Source organism: Rhamphochromis sp. 'chilingali', assembly GCF_963969265.1.
Source record: "Rhamphochromis sp. 'chilingali' genome assembly, chromosome: 3".
NCBI lineage: Eukaryota > Metazoa > Chordata > Actinopteri > Cichliformes > Cichlidae > Rhamphochromis > Rhamphochromis sp. 'chilingali'.
The window spans coordinates 18,187,480-18,202,397 of NC_137931.1; the positions used below are offsets into that span (position 1 = coordinate 18,187,480).

The following is a 14,918-nucleotide window of genomic DNA, read 5'->3' on the forward strand; positions in this document are numbered from 1 at the left end:
TCTGGGGCTTTGTTTTTCTCAGCAGGGGGGTGTAGGTGGGGGTGAGGGACATGCAGAGGTGGTCAGATCCAGCCAGGTGGGGGAGGGGTGTCGCTCTGAAAGCATGCCTGATGTTTGAATAGACATGGTCCAAAGTGTGTTCTCCTCTCGTAGCAAAGTCCACAAACTGGACAAATTTAGGAAGCACAGTCTTTAGGCACGCTTTGTTAAAGTCGCCGGCGACAATAAAAACCCCATCGGGGTGGGCAAGCTGTTGTTTGTTTATGGTGTTGAGCAAGAGGCTGAGAGCCGTGCTAACGTTAGCATCCGGCGGTATATAAACAGCTATCACAATAACTACTGTAAACTCCCTCGGGATGTAAAAAGGTCTGCACGAGACTGCCAGAACCTCCAAATCAGGAGAACAGTGTGTGTGAATGATCCTGCTGTTACAACACCACTCGTTATGCACGTAGACACATAGCCCCCCTCCTCTGCTTTTACCTGAGTTGCTGTTTCTGTCATGCCGGTGTAGCGTGCGGCCTGCTAACTCGACTGCAGCGTCGGGAATCAGCGGGTGAAGCCACGTCTCCGTAATAAGAATAATGCTGCAGTTACGTGCAAAGCTTGTGTTGGCTATCTGTAGCTCCAATTCGTCTGGCACTGCGGGATTTGATTCCCTGCCGTTGTAGTGTGTTACTGATGGTGACCTTTGTTACTTTGGTCCCAGCTCTCTGCAGGTCATTCACCAGGTCCCCCCGTGTGGTTCTGGGATCTTTGCTCACTGTTCTCATGATCATTTTGACCCCATGGGATGAGATCTTGCGTGGAGCCCCAGATCGAGGGAGATTATCAGTGGTCTTGTATGTCTTCCATTTTCTGATGATTGCTCCCACAGTTGATTTTTTCACACCAAGCTGCTTGCCTATTGTAGATTCACTCTTCCCAGTCTGGTGCAGGTCTACAATACTTTTCCTGGTGTCCTTCGAAAGCTCTTTGGTCTTGGCCATGACGGAGTTTGGAGTCTGACTGTTTGAGGCTGTGGACAGGTGTCTTTTATACAGATGATGAGTTCAAACAGGTGCCATTCATACAGGTAACGAGTGGAGGACAGAAAAGCTTCTTACAGAAGACGTTACAGGTCTGTGAGAGCCAGAGATTTTCCTTGTTTGAGGTGACCAAATACTTATTTTCCACCCTAATTTACGAATAAATTCTTTACAAATCCTACCATGTGAATTCATGGATTTTTTTTTTCACATTCTGTCTCTCACAGTTGAAGTGTACCTCTGGTGCAAATTACTGACCTCTGTCATCATTTTAAGTGGGGGGAACTTGCACAATCGGTGGCTGACTAAATACTTTTTTGCCCCACTGTATGTATGTATGTATGTATGTATGTATATATATATATATGTATGTATATATATATATGTATGTATATATATATGTATGTATATATATATGTATGTATGTATGTGTATATATATATGTATGTATGTGTATATATGTATGTATATATATATGTATGTATGTATGTGTATATATGTATGTATATATATATATATATATATATATATGTATGTGTATATATGTGTATATATGTATATATGTGTATATATGTATATGTATATATATATATATATATATATATATATATATATATATATATATATATATATATGTATGTATATGTATGTATATATATATATATATATATATATATATATATGTATATATATATATGTATATATGTGTATATATATATATGTATATATGTATATGTATATATGTGTATATATGTATATGTATATATGTGTATATATGTGTATATATGTATATGTATATATGTGTATATATGTATATATATATATATATATATATATATTAGGGGTGCAACGATATTCGTATCGATATTGAACCGTTCGATACAGTGCTTTCGGTTCAGTACGCATATGTATCGAACAATACAACATTTGTAATTTATTTTATCAATTTTCCTTCTGACGATGCTGTCTGTGTTGAGCGCTCAGTGAATCTGTGTTCAGCGCTCAGTGAATCTGTGTTCGACTACTCCGCCTAGGCTGCACTGTCCAGCGCAGATCCACTGAGCGCTCAACACAGACAGCATCGTCAGAAGGAAGAGCGCAGGGCAAGCTAGCGAGACAGAAGTTAAGCTCTGCTTGCAACAAGCAAATTGAACCTCATTCAGATCTGGCGTTTGGAATTATTTTGGTTTTCATGTGACGTATGACCCTGAAGGTAAGCGAGTCATGGACTAAAGTAAAACAGTATGTTGGATGTGCCATGCAATGCTCAATTACATTGGTGTGAACTAGTGTGTTAGCGCAGTTAGCTCGTTAACGTGTTGGCCGTCTAGCCCCATGCACGGAGCGATCGGCGGTAGCTCGTTAACGGAGATTTGCCGTGTTGTGGCGTTAAGGTCATTTCAACGAGATTAACCTGAAAGCACTAGTGGGAACACAACGAATATGACTGCACATTTACACCGACATCATCCTAGTGCAAAGACAAAAACAACAAGCATGCTACTAACTTTAGCCGAGTCATTTAGACAGCTGTTAGCACATGATTCTCCTTATGCTGCTGAGAATATAGCCCAGAAGAAGCGGATAGTATAGCTTTTATTTTGGAAAGAGACATTTCTCTGTAATAAACTCTCTTTTCCAAAGATGAGTGATTCCTCAATCAGATACAGGGCTTGCAATATCGCTAGCCCAACGTCCCGGAGCTAGCGATTTTTTCAGTCGGGCTACCAAAATCTATCTCTTCCCTGCCCGTCGGGCTATTGTATGAAAAATATATGTCAATGCTTTTGCATTCTTTCAGAAATGTAGCTGGGTAATTATGTCATTGGCATCGGTGAGCCACTGTCAATATGTGACATATTGAAATCGCGTTTGAATTTGCGCTTGTTTTTTTTGCTTTCACTTTGCAATCGTGCGAACTGTGTATAGAGAGCGACAGCACTGATCTGTGAGTGATGATAATTTGCGCACCAATTCCTCTGACATCGTCTTATCAATCGTTAGCTTACTATGCAAACATGACAAGTGAAATCTCCCGCAGCTTAAACATGTGAGAGGTTGATCGCGCAGAGAATCGCTGAGCTTATGTGAGTGCGTGTGTAAAAGCATTTCAGTTCTGCTGAGCCAAATAAGACAGGTCAGGGTGAAGAAGTGACAGCCAAAGAAAAGCTTACCACAAAACGGAGAAGTTATGACAAATCAGACTATAAGGCAAAAAGAAAGTGCAGCTTTATGGTTTCATGGACAAAAGAATTTCTGTGGCTGTAATATGATGAGCTAAATAACCAGGGCTGCACATAAGTGGTCCGCAGGTGCGCATTCGCTGTCAAAATAAAAAACACGCACAAGGGTTAGGGTTAAATTTAAAAACTGTACTTTTGAGTTAAAATATATATTTATAATTTTAATAAATGACAAATTAAAAATGCATGAAAATTTTTTTGTATCGAAAAAATATCGAACCGTGACACCAAAGTATCGAACCGAACCGAACCGTGAATTTTGTGTATCGTTGCACCCCTAATATATATATATACATACACACACACACACACACACACACACACACACACATATATATATATATATATATATATATATATATATATATATATATATATATATATAACTTCAATACAACTATAGAAATACATCACAGCATCTTCTTACTCAGCTTAATAATTGTTCTTGGCACAAACGATCCCTTCCTACACCTTTTTGCTAGCTAGAGGCATGCAATCATGTTGTCCTAAGGGCATTAATTAACGGACAGCAACAACAGACCGGGCTTTTCCTTAAGACAGCCTGATGATACAGCTTCATCATTTTTTTTCCCTCCAGTTCTTACAACCCTGTTCAGTTTGCCCCTGATTACCACATTGAGATATTGGATATAAGGACACTTTCAATCAAGCTAACAAACTCTTTCCAAAAACATTGTGGCTAACGCCAAAGCCTCTTAACACCCTGATCTCTGATTAGCTTTCTTGTAAATGGAATCAATATATGTTTCCAGATTTAAAGCGAATAACAACTTGCACAGACTGACCAGGAAGTGAAACACCTTTTACGGGGCCTGGGTCATTCAAGACATGCTGTTTTGACAACATTAATCAACAAATGAGCCTTACACAATTCTTCCAGCCTGTGTACCTCAGCAACCTAGCCTAGTAAAAACAATAAAACCTACAAGTGCAGACATAGGTCACATTTTTTTGGTAGGCTCTCATTTTTTCCACATTCCTTCAAAGGCATGTTTGAGTTGGTTTCGGGATTAAAGGACTCATTTTGGGTAAGTTCAGTACCTGTCGGTGATGGTTAAACGTAGAGGTGAGGTATACTCTCCACACAGAGTGGAGCAGAGCACAGTCACCACATGGGAAACATTCAAAAACTCAAATGCTATATGTATGACAAATATGACAAATGCTCATCTAAACAAGTCATCTCATCCACTTCAAACCTGCCAAATTTGAAGTGGATCAGATCAAGTGTAGTCGAAGCAGGCAAAGAACCAACAAAAAGGCAGATTTTTAAAAATATGTATTAAAAAGCTGAGCAGAAATTTGTAGTAAAAATCTGTCTGTCTGTTCTTTGTTTCAGAATAAGGACGTCCTTCTGCCATCCCATTCTGCCTTATCACGCATTTCATAACGCCCACGCAGGATCTGTTTTTTTAAATTCTAGCACAACCTGTCTCCCTCTCCCAGAGGGGAAATCCCAACAAACGATGGCTGTTACAGGGGAGTGGTTTGCTCCAACAACAAATTAAAGTCATCCAGAGCTTGAGCTTTCAGTTATATGCAGGTGTTCAGTAACAAAACACAGGTCTTCATCCTGCAGATGCGCAGAACTTGACAGGTAAGCCTCTGGAACCTAAGAGGAAGTTTTCTGTTTAATGTAGTAACAGGACATATTTAATAATAATCTGCTTTAATTGAAGAGTACTTAGTTTAAATTTGCACTGCGTTTGGGACTGAGTGGTGTTAAAAGGCAGCATTGTTCATAAGTTTGCTTATGTATTCAAACTGTAAAGTTCATTTGCATATAAACTGATCGCCGCTAATCTTTTATGTTTCTAAATAGGCTTAAATCCAACTGCTTTTAGAGCCTTTTTTCTTACTTTAATACTTTAATGTACTTTATTTGCATATAAATTTGTTTTCAGTGTTTTAATTTCGACTTTCACCTTGAGCTGCAAACATAAACTAGTAGAATTTAGGTGGCTTTAGTTGGAATAAATGTTTTGCAGTTATGCATAAAGTAAAACCTTTATTTTGAAATGCTTAACAGACACACCTCAGTAACCCTGTGTAGGAGGAAACCAGTTGCGGGGCATTTTGTGCTGCAGTTGTTCCTTGTTTCTGATCCTGCGTTAACAAGCAGAAAGGTGAGCCACCTGTACATGTTTCACTATCACACACCTGCTGTTTGTTTTTCATAAAATTTATAGTAATAGGCAGTTTACCCTCCAGGTTGTGTGTGTGGAGGGAGCAGCAGAGAAAACTGACAGAGAACGCTAGCTGAGAATCAGTGAATGACTCCGTAAACATGCTGGATTCTAGAGGGATTGAAATCTCAGGAGGCCAGACTCTGCTGGCCTCTCCTTTCGGCTCGAGTTTCAGAGGTGAGTTTGTGTAATTTCAGTAAACTGATAACACATTCACTGCTCTAAAAAGTCTGAAACTCTAACCTCACACATTGTTTTGCCTCCAAACACCTTATTCCACCTGTTTTATTTTTCGAGATTCATAGAACGAGGAAGTCAGACAGACTTGGGAATGTTAAATTAGTCGCACTGTTGACTTTGTGTGCCAGGCCTAAAGCACACCACATGACTAAATGCTTACCTAATCAACCGAGAGCTTTTATTGATAAATGAACTTTACCCCCTTACTGCATGCACTGTTTCCTATTTTTCACTGAAGAATAAATACCTGATGCTTTATGCGGTGGCACATATTTACAGTGCGTGAAAGACACAGTGTGTCTTTCATGTCCAGGCTAGTAAAACTTCTAATTTCACTACAGGGTGCTCATTCATCGATGTGAAGCCGCCACCGGTGAGAACTGTGAAGCAAATGCTAATGATGAAACGTAAAAATCTACAGGTATGGCCCTGAGTGCAAGTAGACCAGTAAAGTACAGAAAATAGAACATATAGAAGGCTTCATCTGAACTCTTTATAAAGGTGCACATGAGCGTGTAGTCTTGAGTTATGGCAGTGCTTTGAGTTCCTCCAGTATGAGGAAGAATTGGCAAAATTCAGAGCCAAGTACAAGTTGTTGAGAAAAGTCTGCATGTAAAGGCAGCCCAAATGAGTGTGTTTATTATGAATAATAACAACCCATAATAAGCCAGTTATTAATATTCCTAGTAAAAGTTGACATTGATCCTCTTGTATTAACAGAACTGCTCACAGGACAACTACAATTTGGAGCATAAACGCATGTCTCCAAAATACGAAACTTCTCCCACTGGTGTGAATCATCATCAGTTAAGCCCTCCAGTGCCTGTCAGTCAAAATACCACCACCCTGTTTCCAACTGCTGCTCCTGAAAATGCTCCAATGAAACAAGAGTTTCTCGTAAATCAACAAATGCAGCACAGCTTCGAGTATCCACCCCTGCACGAACAAAGGACCCCGTCTCCTGAAGGCAGGATGACCTTGTTTCAATGGCAAATACAGCAGGAGGCACGCAAAGTTGAAGGAATTTCCCTAGAGCAGCTGTCCATGCAGGACTCAGATGGTGACACGTATGTATACATGAACGAAAGCATTACCCTGACCAGTGGTTAGTTGAATAAAGATCAGTGTCATAGAATTAGGTGAGAAGATTAAATAGTAAACTAAAAAGTAGAGATACAATTGTATGGGCAGACAGAGCTAGGTCAAAGTAAAAAGCTACATGGGTGAAACTACTAAAAGTCAAGGCTGATCAGCTGAAACAGGTTAAAGTAACAGAACAGTGGAAGGCTAAATAGCACCCCCCCAGCAAATGTATAGCTAAATGGTTAAAAGCTAAAAGGTTCCAATATCTACAGTTATCCGGTAAAGTGACATAAATATGAAAATAAGCGAATGGATCATTGATTTTTAAACAGTTAGATAAACATATTGGGTGAAGAGTTTACAAAGACAAAAGCAAACAATTGAAACGGATCAAAATATTCAAATGGTTGGGAAAAAGATGATTAAATGGTTATAATATGCAAAGGTAATGGATAACAGGTAGAGAAGTCACACGTTTTTAGGGTTAACAATTAAGCAAAAAAAAAAAAAAAACCGCAGACAAAGGTGGAAATCATTGAGGAGCAAATGGAAAATAGCTCTAACAGGCCTACTTGGCTAAAAGTGCAGAATAATTATTAGAAATCACACAAATGTACAGTAAGCCTGACCCAAACACTATGAACAGCATTTCTGTGGATTTCTGCTGCAGCTGACCTTTTTACTCCTTCCACCAGATTCCTTCACATAGCAGTAGCAAAAGGTCTGCGTGCTCTGGCTTACGTGCTCTCTGCAAAAATGGCTGGAACTTGCTTTCTGGACATTAAAGAACACAATGGGCAGGTAAAGACATTCAGTGGCTTGTGATTGATGGTGGTTTTCATACATCAAGACACATTAACCTGTAAGCTGTGTTTCCACAGAGCCCTCTCCAGATCGCGGCTACCACCAATCAGTACTTAATTCTCCAAGACCTCATGGCTCATGGAGCTCAGGTCAACACGAGAGACTGCTGGGGCCGTGCTCCTTTGCATGTGTGTGCTGAGAAAGGCCACTATCTCACTCTGGGGGTAAGAAATCACTATCAGTATTTACCTACCTACCTGCATATGTATATATAGATTAAATGCTGATTAAAAGTTAAAGCATAAACTTAAAGTTGACCTCTTTAGGCTTCAAATATTCACTAATTTAATCTAAATCATTCCATTGCTAAGCAGTGTAAGATTATACTGTCTAGCAACTTTTCAGAGCATTGCTTTGGATCAACACGAAATTTTTAAGTTAGCTTTAAAAATTCTCAAACTTTAATTGCTGCTATCAAATACAAAGTGGCTATACAGTGTAGACATTTACCTAACAAACGAAATTCCCTGCACTAATCCCTTTGGGATTGCATCAGAACGGCATCTGGTGTTCTTGTTGATGCAAAATAAGAAAAATATTTGTGGTTGTTTCTATAGCAACAACAGGCTTAAACACACAAGTTTAAGATGTAAAAAAGGGTGATTGTTCAGAGTATAGTATTCCCATGATACAACAGTAGGACAAAGTAACAGATACTGTCGTATCTCCTAGCGAGATGGGAGTGGCACACCTGTCTCACTATTGCCCCAATCCAGGGCGTGAAGCTCTGCTGGCAAATGACACCTTGTGAGTAAATGAGCCACGCCCATGGAAAACGGCATTAGGTGATACCTGGGGATTGAGAAAGGCTGGCTAAACTCCAAACGCAGGATTCATTTCTTTTGTAAAACATAATTCAGCTTTCATAATAAAGTCTGAAGATTTTCACTGAAACCACAACACCAAGTCGCATAGATGACGACAGTCTTGCCACGTTTAAGCATCACAGGGCCAGAATTGGGACAGCTTTCCTCAATGGAGTGCTTACAAGTAGGGGAAACAGAACTTTCTGATTCTGAGCAGCAAAACCAGAGGGTTTAGTGTCAAAGAACTAATCAAATGTCATAACCTAAACAGGAGACAGATATCGGTGTAGGTCAGTAATCCAGTGGTCATTGTAGGCGCTGAAACTGGCAACTAGACATACTTCAGTTTTCAAAGATGATCGGAGTCCCATATTTTTTAACCCCTAGTATGGTTACTACCGTAGAGTGTGTCCTGAGAATTGCTGACCCATCCCATTCATTGTTAAGAGTTAACAAGAGTTCTGCCATAAAGACAATATTTGACGTCCTCCCCTGTACCCCTATTGACGAGTTCTGACACTTCAGTATATATCATTAAATTCAAGGGTTACTCCTAGTAAGGTTTCTAGAGGGTAAAGAGTTAAGGCTGCATGATAACAAACCCACTAAAGGTTTAACCGAAGAAGGCTCTTGGATGACAGGTCTTCTAAAACAAGAAATTGAGTAAGTCTTTAAGTCTTGTCTTGAAGACTATAAAAAAAGAGGCCTTCATCTCAAGCCCTTAAGACAACAGAGATACACAACTCATCTTGTTAATGTATAACATGCGTATTGCTGAGAGTTAATGTGAAACACGTTGCCTGCTTCCTCAAATGTACCAGAGACCTTTGTCTTATCACATGGCGCCAAAATTAATAATAAACCCGGACTCTGATCCACTTCCCCTGCAACTGTGACAAATGTAGGCCAAATAACGTTTTGTCAGAATAGAATTTAGTGTTGCAGTCATGCTTTTTTTTTCTAGTTGTATTAAGAATATTTTCTTAATCTCACTCATATTTCCGCAGGGCATCTGGAAGGCCTTAAAAGGAAATGGGGAACTGATCGATGTAGAAATGTTCAGTTACGATGGTGAGTGTGTTTTTGTGTGACTGAAAACTTTAGGATGCTTAAATGCCTTTTTTGTGATTAAATTCTGTAATTTGTTTCTGTGTCTGGAAGGTTTGACTGCTCTTCATTTGGCCGTCTTGTCTCACAACAATGTTGTGAAGGATCTGAGGAACCTGGAAAATCCCTGCACATTCATGACCGCGGAGCTGGGGCAGCGAAAGCGCTTGTACTTTGAATGTATCAAGATTCTGCTGAACATGGGCGCCTCCTGTGGGACAAAGGTAAGTATTACCACTTCAGGGGAACATTTAGCTGGCTTGGTCCTGCTCCACACCAAACTGCTCGGGTTTTCCCGTCTCTTGTGGTTTGGTTTAAGATACAGTGATCTAAATTTCCAGTCTGGTTTTCATTTGGTTTATTTTTAATCTCTCCAGGATCTGAAAAGTGGGCGGACTTCTCTCCATATGGCTTCTGAGGAGGCAAATGTGGAGCTGCTGAAGATTTTTCTTGACCAGCCAACAATGCTGTCCATTGTAAATGTTAAGGTATGCCTACTGTTTCATGACAAAGAATATGTTTAGGGTGGATTGCTGCCTTTTACAAGAAACCAGAGAGAAAGTTTCCCAGCTGTCACAGCTCCAAACTGCGCCCATAAAAACTACACAAACAGTAACATGTGGTGTCTTTTCCACTCCTTTCAGACGTTCAGTGGAAACACGGCGCTGCACATCGTCAGCTCTCTGACCAATCACAAAACTCAAGCCGAAGCGGTGAAGCTGCTTATGAGAAAGGGAGCCGATCCTGGGATTAGGAACTTAGAAAATGAGCTGCCGTCTCAGCTGGTACCTGAAGGTCCTGCTGGGGAAAAGGTAAGGGTGTCACTTCACATACATGCTGGAGGAATTGCAGATGGCACTGTTTGCTGACTGAAATCAAAATCAAATTTTTTTCCTGCAGGTGCGGCAGATCCTGAAAGGAAAACATGTTAATGCTTAAATAAAGCTGAAGAACACTGTCAGTCAGACAGTTGAGTATGATAAATATGATTTGCCAAACAAGGCAGATGGTGGTTGTTTCAGTGAAACATGTCGAGTTGTTCATTACGGTGTAATGCTTACAAAAAAAAAAAAAAAAAAGTACTTATGTAAAATTTTTGTTACTTTTATCAAGTAGGGTCAGTGTGATTATTCTTTACAGGTTTTAAGAGTTTGGAAAGGAATCTTGGGGTTGTTTTTTTAAATTTTTGAATATTTTAGCACCAAGTGAAATCCTTTTGTTAATGCAGTGGAAAATATTTACCCATCTCATCAAGAGATAGTACTTTGAAAGGTATCAAATGATTTCTTTTTTTCCCCGGCATATTGGGCCAAAATGTAACAACTGGTGCATCCCTCATCAAATCTACACTTAATTTTCTAAGCTTAAATCTTTGTAAGAGTTCTAATCCTAAATATCTAGGTAATGTTTTGATAATGATATGCAAAATGTGGGGAAAAAAAAAAAATCACTGAACCAACTTTTTTCTAACTATGCAATTACACTGTGTTGTTTTTGTCTTCATGACTGTGTGTTATTGTAAAGGTAACTATTGTGATGTGTGAATTGTCTTGTTTTACATTTTTAGTTAAGTTTCAACTATATGGTTGTAAATAGGAGGGGTGATACAGAATTCTGGGACTCTGCCTCATATACATATTAAAAAATCAAACAGGCATGATTTAAATTTGGGCAATCACCTGTTAATGTCTTATGTGCATCTCCAACACATTGTGGAAAACCTCCAACTCCAATTTTGGAGAAATGGACGAAGTCACCTGGAGGAAAATTTGACTAATATGGTGCCGAATCCCAGAATTTTTACTACAATTTCTAATTTTCTAAACATTTTATTAATGTTACTGCATGTGATTTGCGTTTTCTCAGTACTTAAAAGTAATGAAGTACACAAAACATTTTAGGATTTGTTGCTGTTAATGATGAAATGTCAGAAATCATGTACAGAGGGGAAGGTGGTGGTTACAATCTGTCCAAGGACTGATTTTCTTCAAACAATGATGTAATCACTGTCAAATATAAATATAGAAAAAAAAAAACAAGCTGGACAACAATAAAGTCTCTTAGTCTTGGCAATTTGGCTCTAAGATCCTCTTTGTCCTTCAAACTAGTTGACCTTGGAGTTTAAGCATGCTTCGGCTGAATTTATTTCTTCTTCTTCTCCTGTGTGGTGGTGAACCACTGGTCCAGCAGCTTCTTACTATAGTAGATCTGCCAGCCGTGAACCTGCACGGCGATGACGATCACCAGGTACATGACTGACACGGCGCTGAAGCCGAAAATGAGACGGTATGCTTTGCCGTGGCGATAGAGCTGCTGAGCCACGGGGAACATCTCCATGCTGCCGTAGATCAGTGGCGCCACACAAAAGAGCCCGGCGCTGATCATGGAGATGACCAGGTAGCTGATGTTGTTACGGGGCAGTGCCAAGAAGCTGAAGACTGTGGGTATTATGCTCAGTAAGTAGGGGTACTCCCACTGGTATGGAGAGGCCACCACCTTGTGGGACACCAGGTTCAGCTGGCTTACCGTCACCTGAGAAAGAAATGAAAACACATTCAACTTTTACAGAACGTAAAACATGCTTCTGCACAAGAATGCTTACCTGAGCTGCCATCAACACCCAGATCAGCAGATGGACAATGTTGAGCTTACGGATTTCAGACTTCAAGGAAACACTGTGAACATAAAAGAAATAATAAAAGAAAGACCAATCAGATGTTAGATTTTAAACGACTCAAAATTTAGTGGATCAAAGTCTCCTAAATACAGAAACCTTTGCATAGCAACAAATCACTCACTCAGAAGAATCTCTTAGATATAAATTACTATATACTTATTTAAGCAGGCCGATGCTTCTGATGTCTCAGAAACAGTACTTCTCAAAAGGCTGTATTTGCTTTGGCTTGTCCATCCAGAAGGAGTATGAGCTTACGCAACTGCAAGAAGCCTGTGGGTCCATGATTCAAAAGAATCACGACTTCTCCTGCAGCATTACTCAGAATTTATTCAAGCTTACAATGATCACCTTGACCGACATTGTGCTCAAAGTCATATTTGTTGTTTTACAAATAATAACTTGTGAAACGAGATGAGATAATGACCACATCCCGTCCCAGGTCAGACAGGTTGTGCAGCGTAACTTTTCCTTTAAATGTTGATCACTAATACATACAACCACTGCAGAATCATCAGTATCTCTGTACGAGGCATGACCTGGACTTTTCCTGAAAGTTTGACGTGTATGAGCTGAACAGGAATGGAGGCAGCAGAGTCCCCATTGGAGCTTCTGCACATCACCAAATTAGATGAGGCACCACCCTAATTAGATATACTACCTTACAGACTGGCTGCAGTAAGTAGTCCATGAGATGCTGGACATGTTGACATGTTCCTGTAGCATCTCTCTCAGTAGCTCTTGAGAATAGTCTCTCCAGCTGATAGTTGTGACGCCAAATGAGATACTACTGACATTCTGGTTTTAGAACAGCTGTACTGCTCTTTTTAGCTTTTCAAATTAGTAGTTTAATACTTAAGAACAGTGAAGCTTGTTTTATTATTTGATTTGAATGATCAGGACTGTACACTGATGAAAGAAAGCCTTGAATGAACTGAGGTATACATTTTTATACTGTCATCTATATCAGTTTAGTTAACAGGGCCCTAGTTAACACTTAGCAGCTTTTAAACGAATTAAAACTAAAGTGATTCCAGATAAACACTACTAATGTTTAATTACTTGGGCACTTAAGTTAAAATATTAAAAAAATAAAATAAATATAATTCCTTAAGAGTTGAATTTGGGGATTATTGCTCATTTAATGACAAATAAATGAACCTCATCTGGTAGTGAGAGGCGACCCGCTCCCGGTGCTGGTAGTCACTGCCATCTGTGCCCGCTGCTCTTGGACCAGCCCGAGAAGCCATGATGGATATCTGAAGGCAAAACATGTCAGGTTTAACATCATCTAATGTCTAATTACACATCAGTAAGCCAGTCATTTCCAGCAATGAGCTGACTGCTCAGTCAGTCATGCAATACCGTTACTCTTATATTTTACACTTTAAAAGCTTCACGTTTGCGTTTGTAAAAGTGACAAAGCTCTAAAACGAGGGTGGAAGGGGACTTTGCTCTTATTAAATCACGGCATACAGGTGTTTAATTCATTAGTTATCTGCTAATGCTGCCAATGTGGCACGGGGAGCGTTTAAGAGTACGCTCCTGTTTCCCACTCTGCATGTCAGCTTAAATGTTTCAGAAGATACTTCGTTTTTACTTCAGCTGCCATGACTTATGTCGATAAGTTGAGTTACAAATTGTTTGGGAATGGCTAGGCTAGCAAGCTAATGCCTGTGAGTGATTCACTGCTACTGTAAGTCAAACAAAAGTAGTGTTAGCGAGAGATAAATACGAGTCAGACCACCGGCAATGGCATTATGTCGTCTGTTGAGACATCTGATATATACAACGGCACTTACCTTTTATTTTCTGCTACAGAATAAAAGCATTTAACCGTTAAAAACCTGGTTAACAACGGCTACAGAGCAGCTAGCTGGCCAGCTTCATACAAGGAAAGAGGGATGACAGACAGAATGTATGACGTGTCAAACCCTGATTGGTCTCTATCTTCTTGCTTTCCTGTGACTGTCATATGTTAACCATTTAATTCCTCTGATAAGCAGATTGCATTTCTCTGGATGATCTGATCACAACACACTGACACTGCTGCAGTCATAGGCTATTTTATTTTAAACATAAACTCACTGGCCACTTTATTAGGTGCTCCTGTTCTATTGCTCTTTACTGAAACATGTAATCAGACAAATAATTAATGTATTTAGGCATGTATACAGTCAAGATGACCTGTTAAAGCTCAATGCGAGTGTCAGAATAGTGAATAAAGGTGATTTCAGTGCCAGACAAGCTGAACATTTCAGAAACTGATGATTTACTGGGATTTTTCCACAAATGAAAAATTGTGGAGATCAGAGGAGAATGGTCAGACTGCACTGAGCTAATAGGAGGGCAACAGTAACTCAGACAACCACTCTGAATGCACAAGATGCCAAATGTTGGCCTACAGATAAGCTGCGGCAGCAGACGACCTCACCAGGTGCCGCTCTTCTCAGTGAAAATTAGACAATAGAAAATTGCCTGGTCTGATTTCTGCTGTGATATTTGGATTGTTTAAATGTCACAGCTTGCCTGAGTATTATTGTTGACCATGTCCAGTCCATCCCACATGACCCCTTATGACCTATCTTCTGATGGGGGCTTACAGCAGAATAATGTGCAATTTCACAAAGCTCAGATCATCTTTAAACTGGTTTCTTGAGCATGTT

General features: G+C 39.7%; 2 protein-coding genes across 4 annotated transcripts; one reads left to right on the forward strand and one right to left on the reverse strand.

Annotated features, from left to right (window-relative positions):
* Positions 1–4,631: 4,631 nt before the first annotated feature.
* nfkbiz (nuclear factor of kappa light polypeptide gene enhancer in B-cells inhibitor, zeta) lies at positions 4,632–11,633 on the forward strand. 2 transcript variants are annotated; one of them, XM_080878915.1, is made up of 12 exons: positions 4,632–4,889; positions 5,322–5,418; positions 5,492–5,655; positions 6,060–6,139; positions 6,439–6,785; positions 7,497–7,602; positions 7,683–7,829; positions 9,479–9,542; positions 9,633–9,802; positions 9,956–10,066; positions 10,223–10,390; positions 10,479–11,633. In XM_080878915.1, exons 3-12 carry the CDS (start codon positions 5,580–5,582, stop codon positions 10,515–10,517), a joined length of 1,308 nt encoding a protein of 435 aa, XP_080735041.1. In that variant the 5' UTR covers positions 4,632–4,889; positions 5,322–5,418; positions 5,492–5,579; the 3' UTR covers positions 10,518–11,633. The 2 variants fall into 2 exon arrangements, with proteins under 2 accessions (XP_080735041.1, XP_080735040.1); XM_080878914.1 differs by having other exon boundaries at positions 5,504–5,655.
* On the reverse strand, positions 11,474–14,186 carry jagn1b (jagunal homolog 1b). Of its 2 annotated transcripts, none has more exons than XM_080878918.1 (4): positions 14,055–14,186; positions 13,414–13,511; positions 12,181–12,253; positions 11,474–12,110 (listed from the first exon to the last, which is right to left on the reverse strand). In XM_080878918.1, exons 2-4 carry the CDS (start codon positions 13,500–13,502, stop codon positions 11,721–11,723), a joined length of 552 nt encoding a protein of 183 aa, XP_080735044.1. In that variant the 5' UTR covers positions 13,503–13,511; positions 14,055–14,186; the 3' UTR covers positions 11,474–11,720. The 2 variants fall into 2 exon arrangements, with proteins under 2 accessions (XP_080735044.1, XP_080735043.1); XM_080878917.1 differs by having other exon boundaries at positions 11,474–12,137.
* Between the last annotated feature and the right edge of the window lie 732 nt (positions 14,187–14,918).

Coding starts and splice junctions, on each gene's coding strand:
- nfkbiz (XM_080878915.1), top strand. CDS start 5,580: ATGCTGGATTCTAGAGGGATTGAAATCTCAGGAGGCCAGACTCTGCTG. Junction 6,786..7,496: donor CAGGACTCAGATGGTGACAC/GTATGTATACAT, acceptor TCCTTCCACCAG/ATTCCTTCACATAGCAGTAG. Junction 7,830..9,478: donor GCCACTATCTCACTCTGGGG/GTAAGAAATCAC, acceptor ATATTTCCGCAG/GGCATCTGGAAGGCCTTAAA.
- jagn1b (XM_080878917.1), bottom strand. CDS start 13,502: ATGGCTTCTCGGGCTGGTCCAAGAGCAGCGGGCACAGATGGCAGTGAC. Junction 12,254..13,413: donor GCCTCTCACTACCAGATGAG/GTTCATTTATTT, acceptor TTATGTTCACAG/TGTTTCCTTGAAGTCTGAAA. Junction 12,138..12,180: donor GGGTGTTGATGGCAGCTCAG/GTAAGCATTCTT, acceptor GTTCTGTAAAAG/TTGAATGTGTTTTCATTTCT.